Source organism: Callospermophilus lateralis, chromosome 10, assembly GCF_048772815.1.
Source record: "Callospermophilus lateralis isolate mCalLat2 chromosome 10, mCalLat2.hap1, whole genome shotgun sequence".
Lineage (NCBI taxonomy): Eukaryota > Metazoa > Chordata > Mammalia > Rodentia > Sciuridae > Callospermophilus > Callospermophilus lateralis.
The window spans coordinates 132,357,457-132,371,241 of NC_135314.1; the positions used below are offsets into that span (position 1 = coordinate 132,357,457).

The window sequence follows — 13,785 nt, forward strand, 5'->3', positions numbered from 1 at the left end:
CGCGTGGATTGGCTTCTCGGGAGCGCGAGGGGGCGTGGCCAGGTGGTTTCGCCTTAAAATGGCTTCAAGCCTGAGGACAGCCAGAGCCAGCGGAAGGGCACGCCACAGCACGACTAATGTAGCTGTTCAGGTGGGACTAACTGGGCCGAACCGGACCAGACGTGAACTGCACAGCACCTGGAACATCATCCTGTCCTCCTTCACTCTGCTCGCGCCTTCCGGGTTTCCCTGACCCCTGTTCTCAGCCAAGTAAAGGGCCTACTGGCGCAAGACTCACGAACGCCCGCGCGGGGTTCGGACATCTCCGCGCGTTGGCTCTGTGGTGGCCTCAGCGAGACATTGTCGCGTTTGCTACCCGCGGGGTCGGGTGGGCAGGAGGCTCAGCGCAGTCTGGCCTGGGGTTGGATTTGCCAGGGCCAGTCCCAACGGCCTTCCAGTTGTCCGGTGACTACTGTGTGGGCCCATTCGGCCCCTGGCTGTATGGACGCTGGCAGCGTCAGCGGACAAAGGCCCCCGAACGCGGGGGTGTCCCCGAAGTGGGCGCGCGCGTTGACTTCCTCTCCAGCCCCCACGGGCGCGCTTTCCTCTTGGCAGATTCCGAACCTCGCCCCACCACCGTCACCGCACCAGTGGCTCCAGCTGCGTGGGACCCACAGGGCTAATCCTGCCCTGCGGATCTAATCCGGATCCGGACCTGGTCCCAGGGGAGGCGCCCACCGTCCCTCCTATTGTTCTGGGGCCCAGGTGAGCGCCTCATTCTCACTAGACTCGATTACACCACCTACTTCTGCCTAGTCCACACCCTGGGACTGGGGATGGGTGTGGGTTTTGAGCTGATCCCAATGCGAGTGACCTGGGGGCAGGAGCCCCCCTCCAACGGCTGGACAGCGGGCAACGGAATCCCAAAAGCAGCTGTTGTCTCCAGAGCATTCCAGCTGCGCTTGGATTTCGTTCCCTGCTCTTCTGCCTGAGCAGCGCCCTAGCCCAGATGGAGTGGCCCCTGATCCCCAGGCACACTGACTGTACTGGGCCACTCTGGTCTCCGTCCCTCTCTCAGGTGCGCCCTCAGGCTGCAGATGGCAAGCGTAGACATCGAAGAGCTGGGGCTGGTGGCCCTCACTGGAACTCCATGAGAGCTTGGTGAGGGAGGACCTGGGTCCATCGGGTAGGGCTGCAATGGCGGTGAGTCCCACAGGCCGCCCCAGCCCACGTCTTGCTAAAGATAGCCCTTCATTTCCTGGGGAAAAACCACCCCAACCGTCTTCTTGGACTGAGAGTAGCTGAGGTCCCCAGCTTGCTGGTGGGCCCCTGCTAGCAGCTGTCTCCAGGTCTTTCGCCTGTGGCATGGAAAGTGCTTTGGAATGACACGATCACTCCCGTTGAGTGGGCACCCAAGAAGCCATCGGGAATGTCGTGTCCGCCCAGTGCTCTTTCGGAGCCTTCCAACAGGGCCTCATAGCCCCAGCCCAGAAAGGGACCTTGCTAACCTTTCCCTCTCCTTAGAATTCCCTCTTTGTCCAACCTCTGGGCACATCCCCTATTCCAGAGATCATGAGTTTGGTTCAATCGCTATTAGAAGGGCAGCACAGGCTTAAGTTACATTAAAATGAAAACATTTGGAACCCTTTTGGTATACAGAAAAAGAGCTTTCCTGCTGGTATAAAAGCAGGATACTCCTATGACCTGTTTAGTTGAGTCTTCTCATAGTCACATTGTTTATTTGTGTATTATTTTAATGCTTACTCTAAGTATTAAAGGGTCGCTAGTGAAGTACATCAGGTTAAAGGAACTGATAATTCTGGAAACCATGATGGTTCTTTTTTTTTTTTTTTTCTTTGTGGAGAGGATATTGGGGACTGAATTCAGGGGCACTTGTCCACTGAACCACATCCCCAGCCCTGTTTCATATTTTATTTAGAGACAGGGTCTCACTGAGTTGCTTAGGGCCTCGCCATTGCCGAGGCTGGCTTTGAACTCCTGATTCTCCTGTCTCAGCCTCCCGAGCCGCTGGGATTACAGGCATGTGAATCCGAGCATGGTCCATGATGGTTCTAATTCCTCAGGTGTCAAGAGAAGGAAACGGGCAATTCTATCAGATTGGGCATTTATTGGGAGTAAAAACTACTTGAATCTCAAGAGAAGGCTTGCCAATAACCTGAAACCATAGAACACAGTTCTTTTAAAAATAAGGTTTTTAAAAGTAGGTCGTGAAAGTGTTTAATGTTACAGCCGCATTCCAATGACAACTCGTTTGGTACTTCTGACATTTTCATCACGTCTAAAATGGGGGAAATGAAACATTATTTAAAATGAACACGAACACACATTTGAGACTGATGACAAGATTTCTTGTCTGTGCCCCCACCCCTCACAAGAATTCTTTTATTGATTGCTAATGCAGAGCAACAATAAAGAACCCTAGGCACTCTCGGGGCCCAGAAGTGCAGGAGGGCCACACGGAGGGAACACTGGGTAGGTAGGTCGAATGCGGCTCACTCGGCTCACTTGAGAGCGCACCTGTCCACTTAACCAGACCTCCACCAAATCCTCCCGGAGCGGTTCGGGGCTCACCCGGAAGTTCCACCTCCGAATATTTAACTTCCGGTCGCCATGGCGGCTGGGCGACTTGGGGTCGGGGAGACGCTGGGGGCCCTTAACGCTGCCTTAGGACCTGGGGGTCCGGTGTGGTTTAAGGAGACCCGTGCCCGGCACCTGCGTGTCCGAGACTTCCTGGCACCGCGACAAGCTCTACGGGCGCGCTTCGGGGACGAGCAGGTGTGCGGGAGCCCGTCGGGGATGTAAGGTCGAGGGTTTCAGGGAAGTTGCGGCCTGCTCACACGCCTGTCTGCTCGTAGGTGCCGGAGCATGTGTTCCATGCGGTCGCTAGCCTGCAGGGTCCCGGTGTGGCCCCGGTGCTGCGCTGCGCGCCGACACCAGCGGGTTTGGCGCTCCAGTTGCAGCGACCTGCAGTCTTTCAGCGTGTCCTCGGCTCAGTTGCCTCCTATGCCACGCCCACCAGACCTGCCTCCCCAAGACCGCGAGTAGTCCTGCACTGCCCGGCTTTGCGCTGCAGCCCTGACGCACTCCGCCTGAGCCAGCTGCGTGCAGTACTTGTGGCGGATCACCTGGCGCGAACTCTGCGTATTCAAGGGTAAGTGCAGAGTTGAGGCTAGAATGGAGAAAGGCGGGATCTTTGGAGATATCCTCGGAGAGTGGGGAAGCGATCTGGGACTCGGTGCCCAGGCTGAGGTGACCACCCTCGCTTTGCAGGATGTGTGTGCACCTAGTGCCCGCTGTGCGGGACCCGCACATGCCAACTTTCCTGCAGAAACTGAGGGTGGACTGGCCCACTGCCTCCGCAAGAGCGTCTACTGAAACCCTGAGGAGCCGTGTGCTAGCAGAGCTAACCTCTCTGCATGATGGGGAGACACTGCCCCCTGGCGTCTTGGGAAGACTGTGCCTGAAGGATCTGGTGGAAGAACAGGGCCACAGGGCTGGCTATGACCCCAGTGTGGACAACTGTCTTGGTAGGACCTGGTGCCTAGCAGAATCAGAACGGAGGAAGTATCTCTCTCAGTCTCAGTACTTGTTTTATTGTTCTGTTTGCAGTGACCGAGGACCTGCTCTCTGTGCTGGCTGAGCTGCAGGAAGCTGTGCAGCATTGGCCAGAAGACAACTACCAAAGCCTGGTTAGTAACTTCCATTTCCATAAGCCTCTGGCAAACCAAATATCCTGCATTTTTGCAGTAACTGTCGTTTTTCTTTATAAGACGGTGGCTCCAGATGCTGGTGTAGACAGCTGCATAGTTGTACATGTGGTGAGCTGTGAGGAGGAGTTCCAACAACAAAAGTTGGACCTACTTTGGTGGAAGTTGGATGACCAGGCTCCACTCAGACAGGTAGGTTAGTGATAATAGACTCCCCCAAACTGAAAGAGGCTCATTAGCTGGTAGATCAAGAAACTGAGACTTGAGCTTGAGCTTGCGGGAGACTAAATGAACAGGCATATGTAACAGTTGCAGAAGCCCTGGAGAAGGTAAAATCTGAAGGCACATCCTAGGAACATTGAATAAAAAGATAAATTGCACCATGCCTTGAGGAACTGGGCTTGAAAGGGAGGCACTATGCTTGGTGAATACAGGTTGGAGGGAGGATGGAGTAGAGGCACCAGATTTGGATTCCTTAATGGAATGGCTGTAATGCAGTGCCAATTGGGCTGAACCCCTGATGTCTTCTACAGAAGCACCTGGTCTGTGGCCCAGTAAAAGTAGCTGGTGCACCTGGAACTTTGATGACTGCCCCTGAATACTATGAGTAAGTGAAACTGGAAGGAAGGCCAACCCAAGGCAGGGAGATTGAGATTGGGAGGTAGAGATTTTTATTAGGACTGTGCCTATTGGCTTTCTTCTTTCAACATGCAGGTCCCGACATACCCAGGTGTGCAAGGCCTCAGCTCTGAAGCACGGTGGTGGTCTGGCACAAGGTGCACCTGGGAAACCCTAGCTGTGCCCTGGAGTAAGGCCAGGTCTTTTGTACCCGTTCCATTTGCAGAGACTGAAATACTAACTTTTATATTCCCCCAGACCCAGCCTGGATAGAGATCTTTGGGGTTCTCTCTGTGGCTACCATCAAGTTTGAGATGCTAAGCACAGCCCCACAGAGTCAGGTGAGTCTGGACACCTCATAGGACTAAGGCTTGATGTCTACTCTCTCTGAAACTGTTTCTTCATTCTCTAGCTCCATCTGGCCCTGACTGACAGTAGCATCTCCACAAAGGGCACAAAGAGTGGCACCTTTGTCATGTATAATTGTGCCCGTCTTGCCACACTCTTTGAGGGTTACAAACGCAGTATGGAACAAGGTCTGTACCCCACTTTCCCACCTGTGAGCAGTCTGGACTTCTCGCTGCTACAAGATGAGGTGAGTGCCCTTCTTGAGTATCTGACACAAGCAGTACCCTTGGACTTTGCCTCCCAGCACCCTTGTACCCCACAGGGCGAGTGGTTGCTGCTCTTCAACAGTGTCCTTCCCTTCTCGGATCTGTTGAGTCAGACTGCAGTCCTGACCTGTGTATCCCCGGGGCTCCGTGTCACTGCTCACACAGAGATGGTGAGGCACAGAAGACCAGACCAGACATGTCACACTCTATTCTTTATTCTAAGATGGGGCACAAAAAGACATGGGCCAGTAACTATCTCTGTGTCTAGGTTTGCAAATTCCTGATACAGCTCAGCATGGATTTCAGCTCATACTATAACCGGATACATGTCCTAGGGGTGAGTACACAGCGAAAGGGAATATGTGGGAAGGGCAGAGGAGTTCAGAATAAAGGCAAGGGAAGCAAAAAATGAGACCAGCCGGTCCCTTCTCCTCCAGGAGCCTCGGCCACACCTCTTTGGTCAGATGTTTGCCCGCTTGCAGCTTCTGAAAGCCGTGCGTGAGATACTCCATACTGGCCTGGCTATGCTGGGCATCCCTCCATTGAACCACATCTAAAGTCACAGAGGGCCTAGTATTTGGGAATGTTTGTAAAATTATCAACTGGAAGAAAAATGCCAAACTCCATAGACTTCGGGAGCTTAAAGCCAAAATAAATTGCTTCTGTTACAATGTTACTATGGGGAGTGGGGCATATTCTTGGTCCACCTAGGCAATACTCTACTCACCTCTAGCTCCTGCTGTGGAGTCAGGAACCCACAGCCTCCACCTACTCCCCTCCTCAAGGCACACTGGGCATGAGCACAGACAGTTGACTCCTGCTCCACTATCTGTGAGCAGACCCCTTGCCCAGCACACCAGCCACTGTGGGACACCTCAGTCATACCAGTTGTAAATCTCAAGCCCCTGGCCCCCAAGAGCACAGCGATGGCCAAATTCGGGGCTCACAGGCCAGCAATCCATATCAGCCACATCTGGCACATGGTATACAGTGCTGTTCATGAAAATGGGCTCACCATGCCCCAGACGCCAGAAAGTTAGCCGTTGGTCAATGGAGGCTGAGACCATGAGGCTTGTGCTTAGGATCTTGAGGCCTGTCACATGGGCAGCATGTGCACAGGGGACAGAGTATTCTTCAAGCACACGCAGCTGGGGCACCAGCTCAGCCTCCCCCACAGCATCTTCCAGCTCTGGTATCTCCACAGCAAGCTTGAAGAGATGCAAGGAGCCATCCTCACTGCCACTGGCCACAAGATGGTAGCCCTCACATGTTGGTAAGGTGTGCAGACTGTTGACACCACAGCTATGAGCCTGGAGGGTCAGGCAGGGAGTACCCAGCTCTGAAATAAAAGGTTGGATTTTAGGGCCCTGCCTGCCTTATATGTAAGGGCAAAGTGAGAGGTGGGAAGGGACAGTCATGGCTACACATTAGCTACTCACGGTAAGGAAGCCCAGGGTGTCCTGCAGGTTCCAGGACCATGGAATCACGGTCCAACACCGTGGTGAGATCCCAGAAGGCTAGGCTGCCATCAGTAGCTGCACTGCAAAGAAGCAGCCTCCTAGGAGCCAGGAAAAGGCAGCCAGGTCAGTGAGGAATGGAGAGAGAAGCAGGAACTCCCCACCTAACCCATGCAGGACTGTCATTCAGCCCCTTACCGCCGCTGGTTGGGTGCCTCATGGGTAAATGAGTAGACTTTGAGGACACACCGCTTATGGTGGAAAGTTTCGGCAAGGAGCTGTAGAATTCGCCCAGAGTCCTGCAAAAGAAAGAGCCTGGGGGCCAGGAGGTGGCCCAGCTTAGAAGCTATGTCAGACAACCTATACCCTGTCACCCCACCTACTGGGCCCCATGCTCTCACCTCACTGCCCCATCACTACAGGCTGCAGCCACAATGGGGCCAAGTCCAGCCCGGTCAAGTTCACAAATAGCAAGGGACATGTACCTACAGTAGAGACAATATAGCTGTCAGATGGAGTCTGAAAGCCTGGGGACACCACCCAGGACTTGCCCTTCATATTTCCACCCTATTCCCCTGCCTGAAAGTGCACATTACCGGGTCTCAGGATCCACCTTGACCATCCGATGCCGATTGCGCTGCCGGTCCCAGTACTCATCCAGCCGGTGAGATGAAAGGTGCATAACGTGGCAGGCAAGGCGGCTTGGGGTGCTGGGGTCAGGAGTGACCATGATGCTGAAGCAGTGCATCTCAGCTCGACCCCCTGCTGACACTACATGAGCTGTCAGACCTGGTCGAGGATCCTGAGGACCACCTGGGGTGCCAGTGCCCCACACCGCAACAGCACGCACCGAGGAGATATGGTTACATATAGCTGTGAGTGCATGGGCTGAACCTGTGGCTGTGGGGAGTGCCAGGACACAGACAGTAGTGTCCTCACTGCACGTAATCACAATATCTGTCAGACCAGGGCCCTCACTACCAGGCTCTAGGTAATCAGGCTGCTCAAGGCTGGGTACCTCAAATTCAGGCCCCAGGGTGATGGTGCCCACGCGCTTTACACAAGTGATCTCACGACCATGTAGACCTTCCCGAAGAATTACATGTGGCCGGGTGCAGCCACCTAGAGCCCGGTATAGCATGACGTCTCCATCCTTAAGGTAGGCAAAGGCCATGGCTGCTTCAGTATCTGAGAAGGCCCAGGAGCGGTGCCCTCCACCACAGTTGATGATGTGCAGCTTCTCATGTGACCGGGGGCTCCACACCACAAATTCATTGGCATGGAAGCCCAGGATGACCATGCTCCCATCAGGCACCATGCGAAGCCCAGCCACCCAGTTCATGCCTCGACAGGACTTCTGGCGCAGGACTGGCTGAAGCTGGCCACCTTGCACAAAGAGCTGGTAGTAGGTGCCATCACGCCCTGTGGTGTACACATAGCCACCATGGCAGGTGACTGAGGTCACACCCTGCTTCCCATGCAGAGAATGGAGGGTAGATACAGGGCCCCACCCGGCCACAGCATTCCCACTGCCACTACCTGCTACAGGTCCCTCAGCAATAGCCTTGCCTCTAACCCCAGAGTCCTTAAGCAGACCTGGTCTGGATGGAAATAGCAGCACAGAGCCGCGGCGGTCACCACATACCAAAAAGTCACCTGGAGGCAGGAAGGCACTGCATGTGTGCCATCTCTGCTTGCTTGGGGGCAGCAGATACTGGCAACGTTCCTTGACAAAGATGGCCTTGCCAGAGGGTGCAGCGGAGATTTCCAAGCAAGCCACAACCCCACCAGGGCCTGATGCCAGCAATAGGAGCTCCTCATAGCCACGCAGGGCCCAGCTCAGGCTATGAACCTTCCCATGGAACAGGGCTTGGTCTACAGCAGCAGCTGGAGTGTTGATGGGGACAACCTTGACACAACCCTCACCATTGGCCATGGCACACAGTCCGAAGCCCTCAGGACCAGGAGCTGCCTCCAGCAGACAGTAAGACTGGAAGTGCTTGTCTTCTAGCAGCTGCTCCCAACACTTGACCTCAAGGTCATAGAGATAAAGGGCTCCTGTATCAGTCACTGCCAGTAGTCGCCAAGATCCAGCCAGTGTCACGGCTTTGAGGGTACCTGGCCGGCTAGGAGACTTGAAACAGAGAGCTGAGACCCCCAAGCCTGGGTAGCCACGCCCTACCAGGTGCCATAGCCGAATGCCTGAGTCATCACCCCCAGTGATCACCCATGCCTGCCTTTCATGAGCAGCGATGGCCCGGATCCCACGGCCCTGGTGGCCCCTAAAGGCTTGGAGGATTTCACCTTCATGGCTCCACACCAAGCAGACACAGTCCTCTCCTGCACTGATGAGGTAATTCTCTAGGAGCTTGACTTGCCACACACGGGCACTGTGCCCAAAGCAGTGACCAATATTCTGCACTCGACCCCCAGGTACCCGCAGGTCGCCCACCTTCCAGATACGGACACTTCGGTCTTCGGAAGCTGTTGCCAGCAAGCCCTTGCTTTCCAGGTATGACATGCTGAAGATGACACCCACATGGCCACTGACTCGTCGGTCAGGTGCCACCGGCTTGTTATCTACTAAGGCAGCTGCTGGGTACCAGACTAGAAGCTGATTGGAGACAGCACCTGCCACAATGGTCAACTCCTTCCAGGTGTCTCCAATCAAGCATGCGGAGGAGAGGGTACACCTGTCTGTGCAGGGTACATCCTGTAGCATGCATCCTATCACAGGGTCATATAGCACCACTGAGTTGTGGCCCAGGGCCAAGGCGACATTGCCCTCAAGCCAGCGTACATCCCAGATCCAGTCGGACATATTCCATAGGCCAGAGCGCCAGAGCTCCCGGAAGCGGCTCTGGCCCCAGCTAATTTTCACAATTCGGAGTCCCTTGCTCCCAAACACAGCTACCATGGCCTCCGAATCATCTCCATTGGGCTCTGGCCGCACTCGGAAACCATGGATAAGGTAGTGGCCAAGCAGGTTCTGCACTCGCTTCATCATCCGCAGATGCCCGCCCAAGTCCAAGCTGTACACCAGGACATCAGGTCCCTCACCTAGACAGAGGCAAAGAGCCATATCAGAATCACTCTCCTAATTCTGATGACCCATGGAGAGGAGATGGGGGCAAGGAGACTTCAGCATGTAGCCTATGAATAAATCAGGTCACAAAATCCTCTAGCTTGAACCTTCAAACATCCTTGGTTTCATCTTTAGCTCTCTCCCATTGCAACTTTCTGCTCTCCTCATTAATCACCATGAAATCCTCAAACTCACAGTCCCCCTCCCTCTCACATTCAGATGGGAACTCCCTCCCTCAGTTTTAGTTCCTGAATCCTCAGCTTCCTCTATTTCTACATTCATTCTTCCTGATTCCCCTTCCATCAGGAGCACGGCTATGCCCAGTAAGGCAAACTTTCCTGTGTTGGGGCCATAGCAACCTATTCCCTGGACTGCAGAATATATGAGCATATTCAGTATCAATGAAGGGAAGTAGCAGAGGCAGTCCACACATTTCATATGTGTATATGTATGTATGTGTGTTGTATTGGGGATTGAACCCAGAGCCTTGCACATGTTAGGCAAACATTTTACTGAGCTACACCCCAACCCTGTTTTTAGGGTCTTGCTAAGTTACCCAGGATGACCTCAAACTTGCAATACTCCTGCCTCAGCCTCCCAAGTTGCTGGGATTAGAGGTGCACACTTCCACACCAGGCAGTAGGCCACACTTTGGTGGCAGAAGTGTGGGCTTGAGTTCTTGCCCTACCACTGCTCAGCTGTGAAAGGCCCCTCTGTATATGGAGACTTAGGCTTAGAGAGCTCTGGCACAGCAGCAACACAAAGAGCCCTTAGAAGGCATAGTTGTATTGTCATCAAGAGCCTACACAGGGCTTGGCACATACCAGGAACAAAACAAAAAGCAAAAATCTCTTCTGGCTTCTGTTGCAATGTGTTCAATTTGTTTCTCTCTTCCTTCCCTTCCTTTTTTTTTTTTTTTTTTTTTTTTTTTGGTATTGGGGACTGAATGCAGGGGTGTTCTTTCTTTCTTCTTATAAGAGCAACACCCTATCTTAAATTTTCAAAAAAAGGGCTAGGGATTTTCCTCAGTGGTACAGCAGTTGTCTAGTATGTGGGAGGCCCAATGTTTAATCCCTAGTACTGCATAAATAAATAAATAAGGAACTAGGGGTGTAATTCAGTGGTAGAGCATGTACTTAGACATGCAAAAGGCTCTGGGTTCAACCCCTGCATTTTATATATTTGAGATATACACATGGGCGTGTGTGTGTGTGTAATCCAGTGATTCTCAGCAAGACTCCCCCAGGAGACATTCGGCAATGTCTAGAGACATTTTTTGTTATAACTAGGGGTTGTGCTGTAGGCAACTAGGACCAGAGATGCTGCTAAACATGCTACAAATTTTCTGATCTCAAATGTCAATAGTGGCAATACTGAGAAACCTTGTTCAATCTTAAAGAACTGTCAGCTACAGGAAGGAAGAAATTGGCAGAGAATACAACAGGCCCTAAAGTGTGCAAGAGCTTTGGGTAACGTAGCAGGAAATGAAGGGCTCAAGAAAAGGCTAGAGAGGATGCAACTAAGGGGGTCATGAACATGATGATCATAAAAGCAGAGAAATAGACAGGTACCACATGAAATAAAAGTCATCTAGATTGGCTTGGAAAGTGTGGTACAGTCTTGGGCACCCAAGTGGTTGGTGTTCTCCTGCAGAGCTGGACCACCCAGCTGGAGGACCACCTAGCTGGAGGACCACTGGAAGTGGCAGGAATATTTCTATTTGTAAGCACTTGTGTATTTAGACCTAGAATTCTTTCATGAGAGAACAGGGCTAACTTTAGATTATAGGTGTATATGGATGGAATTTAAGCTGTAGATAAGGGCTGGGATGTGTTCTATAATACAGCATGTACTTAGCATATGGGTCTGGGTTCAATCCCCAATAACACTGAAAAAGGAAGGAAGGAAGGGTGTGGGATGTTTAAGAGTATTCTGGCAACCTAGCAACCCCCTGCCTGTCATCCCACCTACTTGGGAGGCTGAACTGGGATGATCACTTGAGCCCAGGACTTTCAGTCCTGCCTAGTCAACATAGCAAGACCCCTTCTTTTTTAAAAATTTATTTTTAGTTGTAGATGGACACAATACCTTTATTTTTTTGGTATTTTTAAATATATATATTTTTAGTTGTAGTTGAACACAATACATTTATTTTATTTATTTATTTTTATGTGGTGCTGAGGATTGAATCCAGTGCCTCTACCACTAAGCTACAACCCCAGCCCACAAGACCCCATCTTAAAAGAAAAAAGAAAAAAAAAGGCCAGACGCAGTGGCAGATGCCTGTAATACCAGTGACACAGATGAAGCAGGAGGATCGCCAAGATCAGCAACTTGGTGAGACCCTAATCAACTTAGCAAGACCCTGTCTCAAAGGGTTGGGGATGTGGCACAGTGGTAAAGCATCCCTGGGTTTAATCCCCAGTATCAAAAGGGAAAAAAAATGTAATTTTATAAAAGTATCTTGGGGTCAACCTCCTAAGTATAGTGGTATCCTGCTTGTCATGTCGTGACTAAGAGGCACCCAGGCAACTGCCCTTTAAACAAGACACAGTGGCACATGTCTATAGTCCCAGCTACTCTGGCAACTGAGGCCAGAGTATCACAAGTTTGAGACTAGTCTGGAAAACTTAGCAAGAATCCTGTCTCAAAATAAAAAATAAAAATGGCTGGATGTAGCTCATAGAGCATCCCTAGGTTCAATCCCCAGACTTCAAAATAAACAGATAACCCATATGAATAGGTGAATTCACTTGAAGTGCTTCCTAACCTTTATTTCCCAAGCCCTTCTCCTGCTTAAAACCCTTAATGTTGCCTGATGAGAATGGAGCCAGAAGCCAAGATCTGGGAAATGTAGAATCCTGTTGACTCAATAATCTGGAGTCAGTCATGCCAGTAACTACCCCTGACTTTTTTCTTTTCTTTCATTTTTCCTCCCTGGGGATAGAATCCAAAGCCTTGCGCATAGCAGGCAAGCATTCTACCAGTGAGCTACATCCAAGACCTACTATCCCTGACCTTTAAAATGAAAAAACCAATAAATTATGTTTTCCCTTTAAAACTTTTGGGCTGGGGATGTGGCTCAGTGGTAGAGCCCTTGCCTAGCATGCACGAGCCATGTGGGGAATTCCCAGTAACTAAAAGCCAAAAAACCTATACTATCCCACCCCGCCACGTGCACATTCATACACTTGACCCTTTTAGGTGGTAGCACACTGAGGCCTGATGGCCAGTGCCCAGCCTAGGAACCCTTACAAAGCTCACAGCACCATCTTCAGTACCTAGCGGTTTCACGTCAAGCCTAGGACTGAGACTTCGGGTCCCAAGCCTTTGCTGATATGTACCAAGGCATATGCTTCCCCACCAGTCTTCAGGTACCCCAACCAACTTAGTGGGGGCCTCATCTCTGGTCTCTCAGGGCACTGCTCCATTAAGAGGTCTCACGCGCAATCTTTCGCGACCCCACCCTCTTCAGAAGACCTCCATCAACTCTTTAGCTTCTGGAGAAGAGCCTCACCAGCCCACGAGAGGCCACACCCCTGCCACGCCCCCCCGGGGCGCCAAATTCTCAACCTACCAATTTACTAGGGCGTCCTCAGGAGAGGCCAAACATCCGCCCAGCTCTTCGGGACATGCACCCCATTCCCCCAACTTCTAACGACTGCATTCTCTGCACCTTCCCGCGTCTCTGCCCACCCTTTCTTTCCACGTTGGCTGCAACGTGAGGATGTAACAACCAAATCAACTTTCGGTCTCTCGGGCCCAGCCCTCTTTAGTTGGCCCTCGTTCCCGCCATCTAATGGTCTCAGTTCCAATCTTCCAGCCGGCCTCATCTGGCCACCAGTCCACCTCCGGGCATCCCTTTGTCCCTGTGGCCCCGCCCAAGCAGGCTCTCAGTTTTTTAGCCCGCTAGCGCGCCTCGAACCAAGCCTCACCCGCCAACAGCCGGTCCCCCACGCACTCCAGTCCCGTGACTGGGAGAAGTATGAGCTCGGAGGTTGCCCGCGGCCAAACGTAGTCACCGAGGGCGTCCATGTCGGCCTTCTGGCAGCGTTGGCTGTCACCGCCAAGAAGGGAGCTGCACTCTCGCGAGAACGAGCTCTCCCAGCGCGCCGCGTTGCAGATCAACTGAGCACTTAGCTACAGGTAGCAGAGGCCAGGGCCGCCCAGCTGCGGACATCCAATGAAGACCCTTCGCCCCACACAATCCAGCTGATGATTGGCGAAGCCCGCAGAGGGAACCCTCACCCCGCCCCCTCACATGACGCTTGCAGGGTAGCGGGTGGCGTCTCCCCCGACCCCCC

At 52.5% G+C, this 13,785-nt stretch overlaps 2 protein-coding genes across 3 annotated transcripts; one reads left to right on the forward strand and one right to left on the reverse strand.

Moving 5' to 3' along the window:
• Positions 1–104: 104 nt before the first annotated feature.
• Dalrd3 (DALR anticodon binding domain containing 3) lies at positions 105–5,615 on the forward strand. Of its 2 annotated transcripts, XM_076868667.2 has the most exons (15): positions 105–130; positions 595–744; positions 1,058–1,140; positions 2,402–2,775; positions 2,856–3,151; positions 3,271–3,527; positions 3,610–3,689; positions 3,771–3,899; positions 4,241–4,314; positions 4,422–4,483; positions 4,584–4,666; positions 4,738–4,920; positions 4,996–5,109; positions 5,208–5,276; positions 5,377–5,615. In XM_076868667.2, the coding sequence occupies exons 4-15, from the start codon at positions 2,611–2,613 to the stop codon at positions 5,494–5,496; spliced, it is 1,632 nt and encodes a 543-aa protein (XP_076724782.1). In that variant the 5' UTR covers positions 105–130; positions 595–744; positions 1,058–1,140; positions 2,402–2,610; the 3' UTR covers positions 5,497–5,615. The 2 variants fall into 2 exon arrangements, with proteins under 2 accessions (XP_076724782.1, XP_076724781.1); XM_076868666.2 differs by lacking the exons at positions 105–130; positions 1,058–1,140 and having other exon boundaries at positions 392–744.
• On the reverse strand, positions 5,150–13,600 carry Wdr6 (WD repeat domain 6). Its single transcript, XM_076868660.2, has 6 exons — positions 13,417–13,600; positions 6,993–9,456; positions 6,798–6,881; positions 6,595–6,711; positions 6,379–6,497; positions 5,150–6,278 (listed from the first exon to the last, which is right to left on the reverse strand). The coding sequence occupies exons 1-6, from the start codon at positions 13,514–13,516 to the stop codon at positions 5,815–5,817; spliced, it is 3,348 nt and encodes a 1,115-aa protein (XP_076724775.2). The 5' UTR covers positions 13,517–13,600; the 3' UTR covers positions 5,150–5,814.
• Between the last annotated feature and the right edge of the window lie 185 nt (positions 13,601–13,785).

Coding starts and splice junctions, on each gene's coding strand:
- Dalrd3 (XM_076868667.2), top strand. CDS start 2,611: ATGGCGGCTGGGCGACTTGGGGTCGGGGAGACGCTGGGGGCCCTTAAC. Junction 3,690..3,770: donor AAGACAACTACCAAAGCCTG/GTTAGTAACTTC, acceptor TTTCTTTATAAG/ACGGTGGCTCCAGATGCTGG. Junction 3,900..4,240: donor ACCAGGCTCCACTCAGACAG/GTAGGTTAGTGA, acceptor TGTCTTCTACAG/AAGCACCTGGTCTGTGGCCC.
- Wdr6 (XM_076868660.2), bottom strand. CDS start 13,516: ATGGACGCCCTCGGTGACTACGTTTGGCCGCGGGCAACCTCCGAGCTC. Junction 6,712..6,797: donor TGTAGTGATGGGGCAGTGAG/GTGAGAGCATGG, acceptor CCTGGCCCCCAG/GCTCTTTCTTTTGCAGGACT. Junction 6,279..6,378: donor ACACCCTGGGCTTCCTTACC/GTGAGTAGCTAA, acceptor CTTTTATTTCAG/AGCTGGGTACTCCCTGCCTG.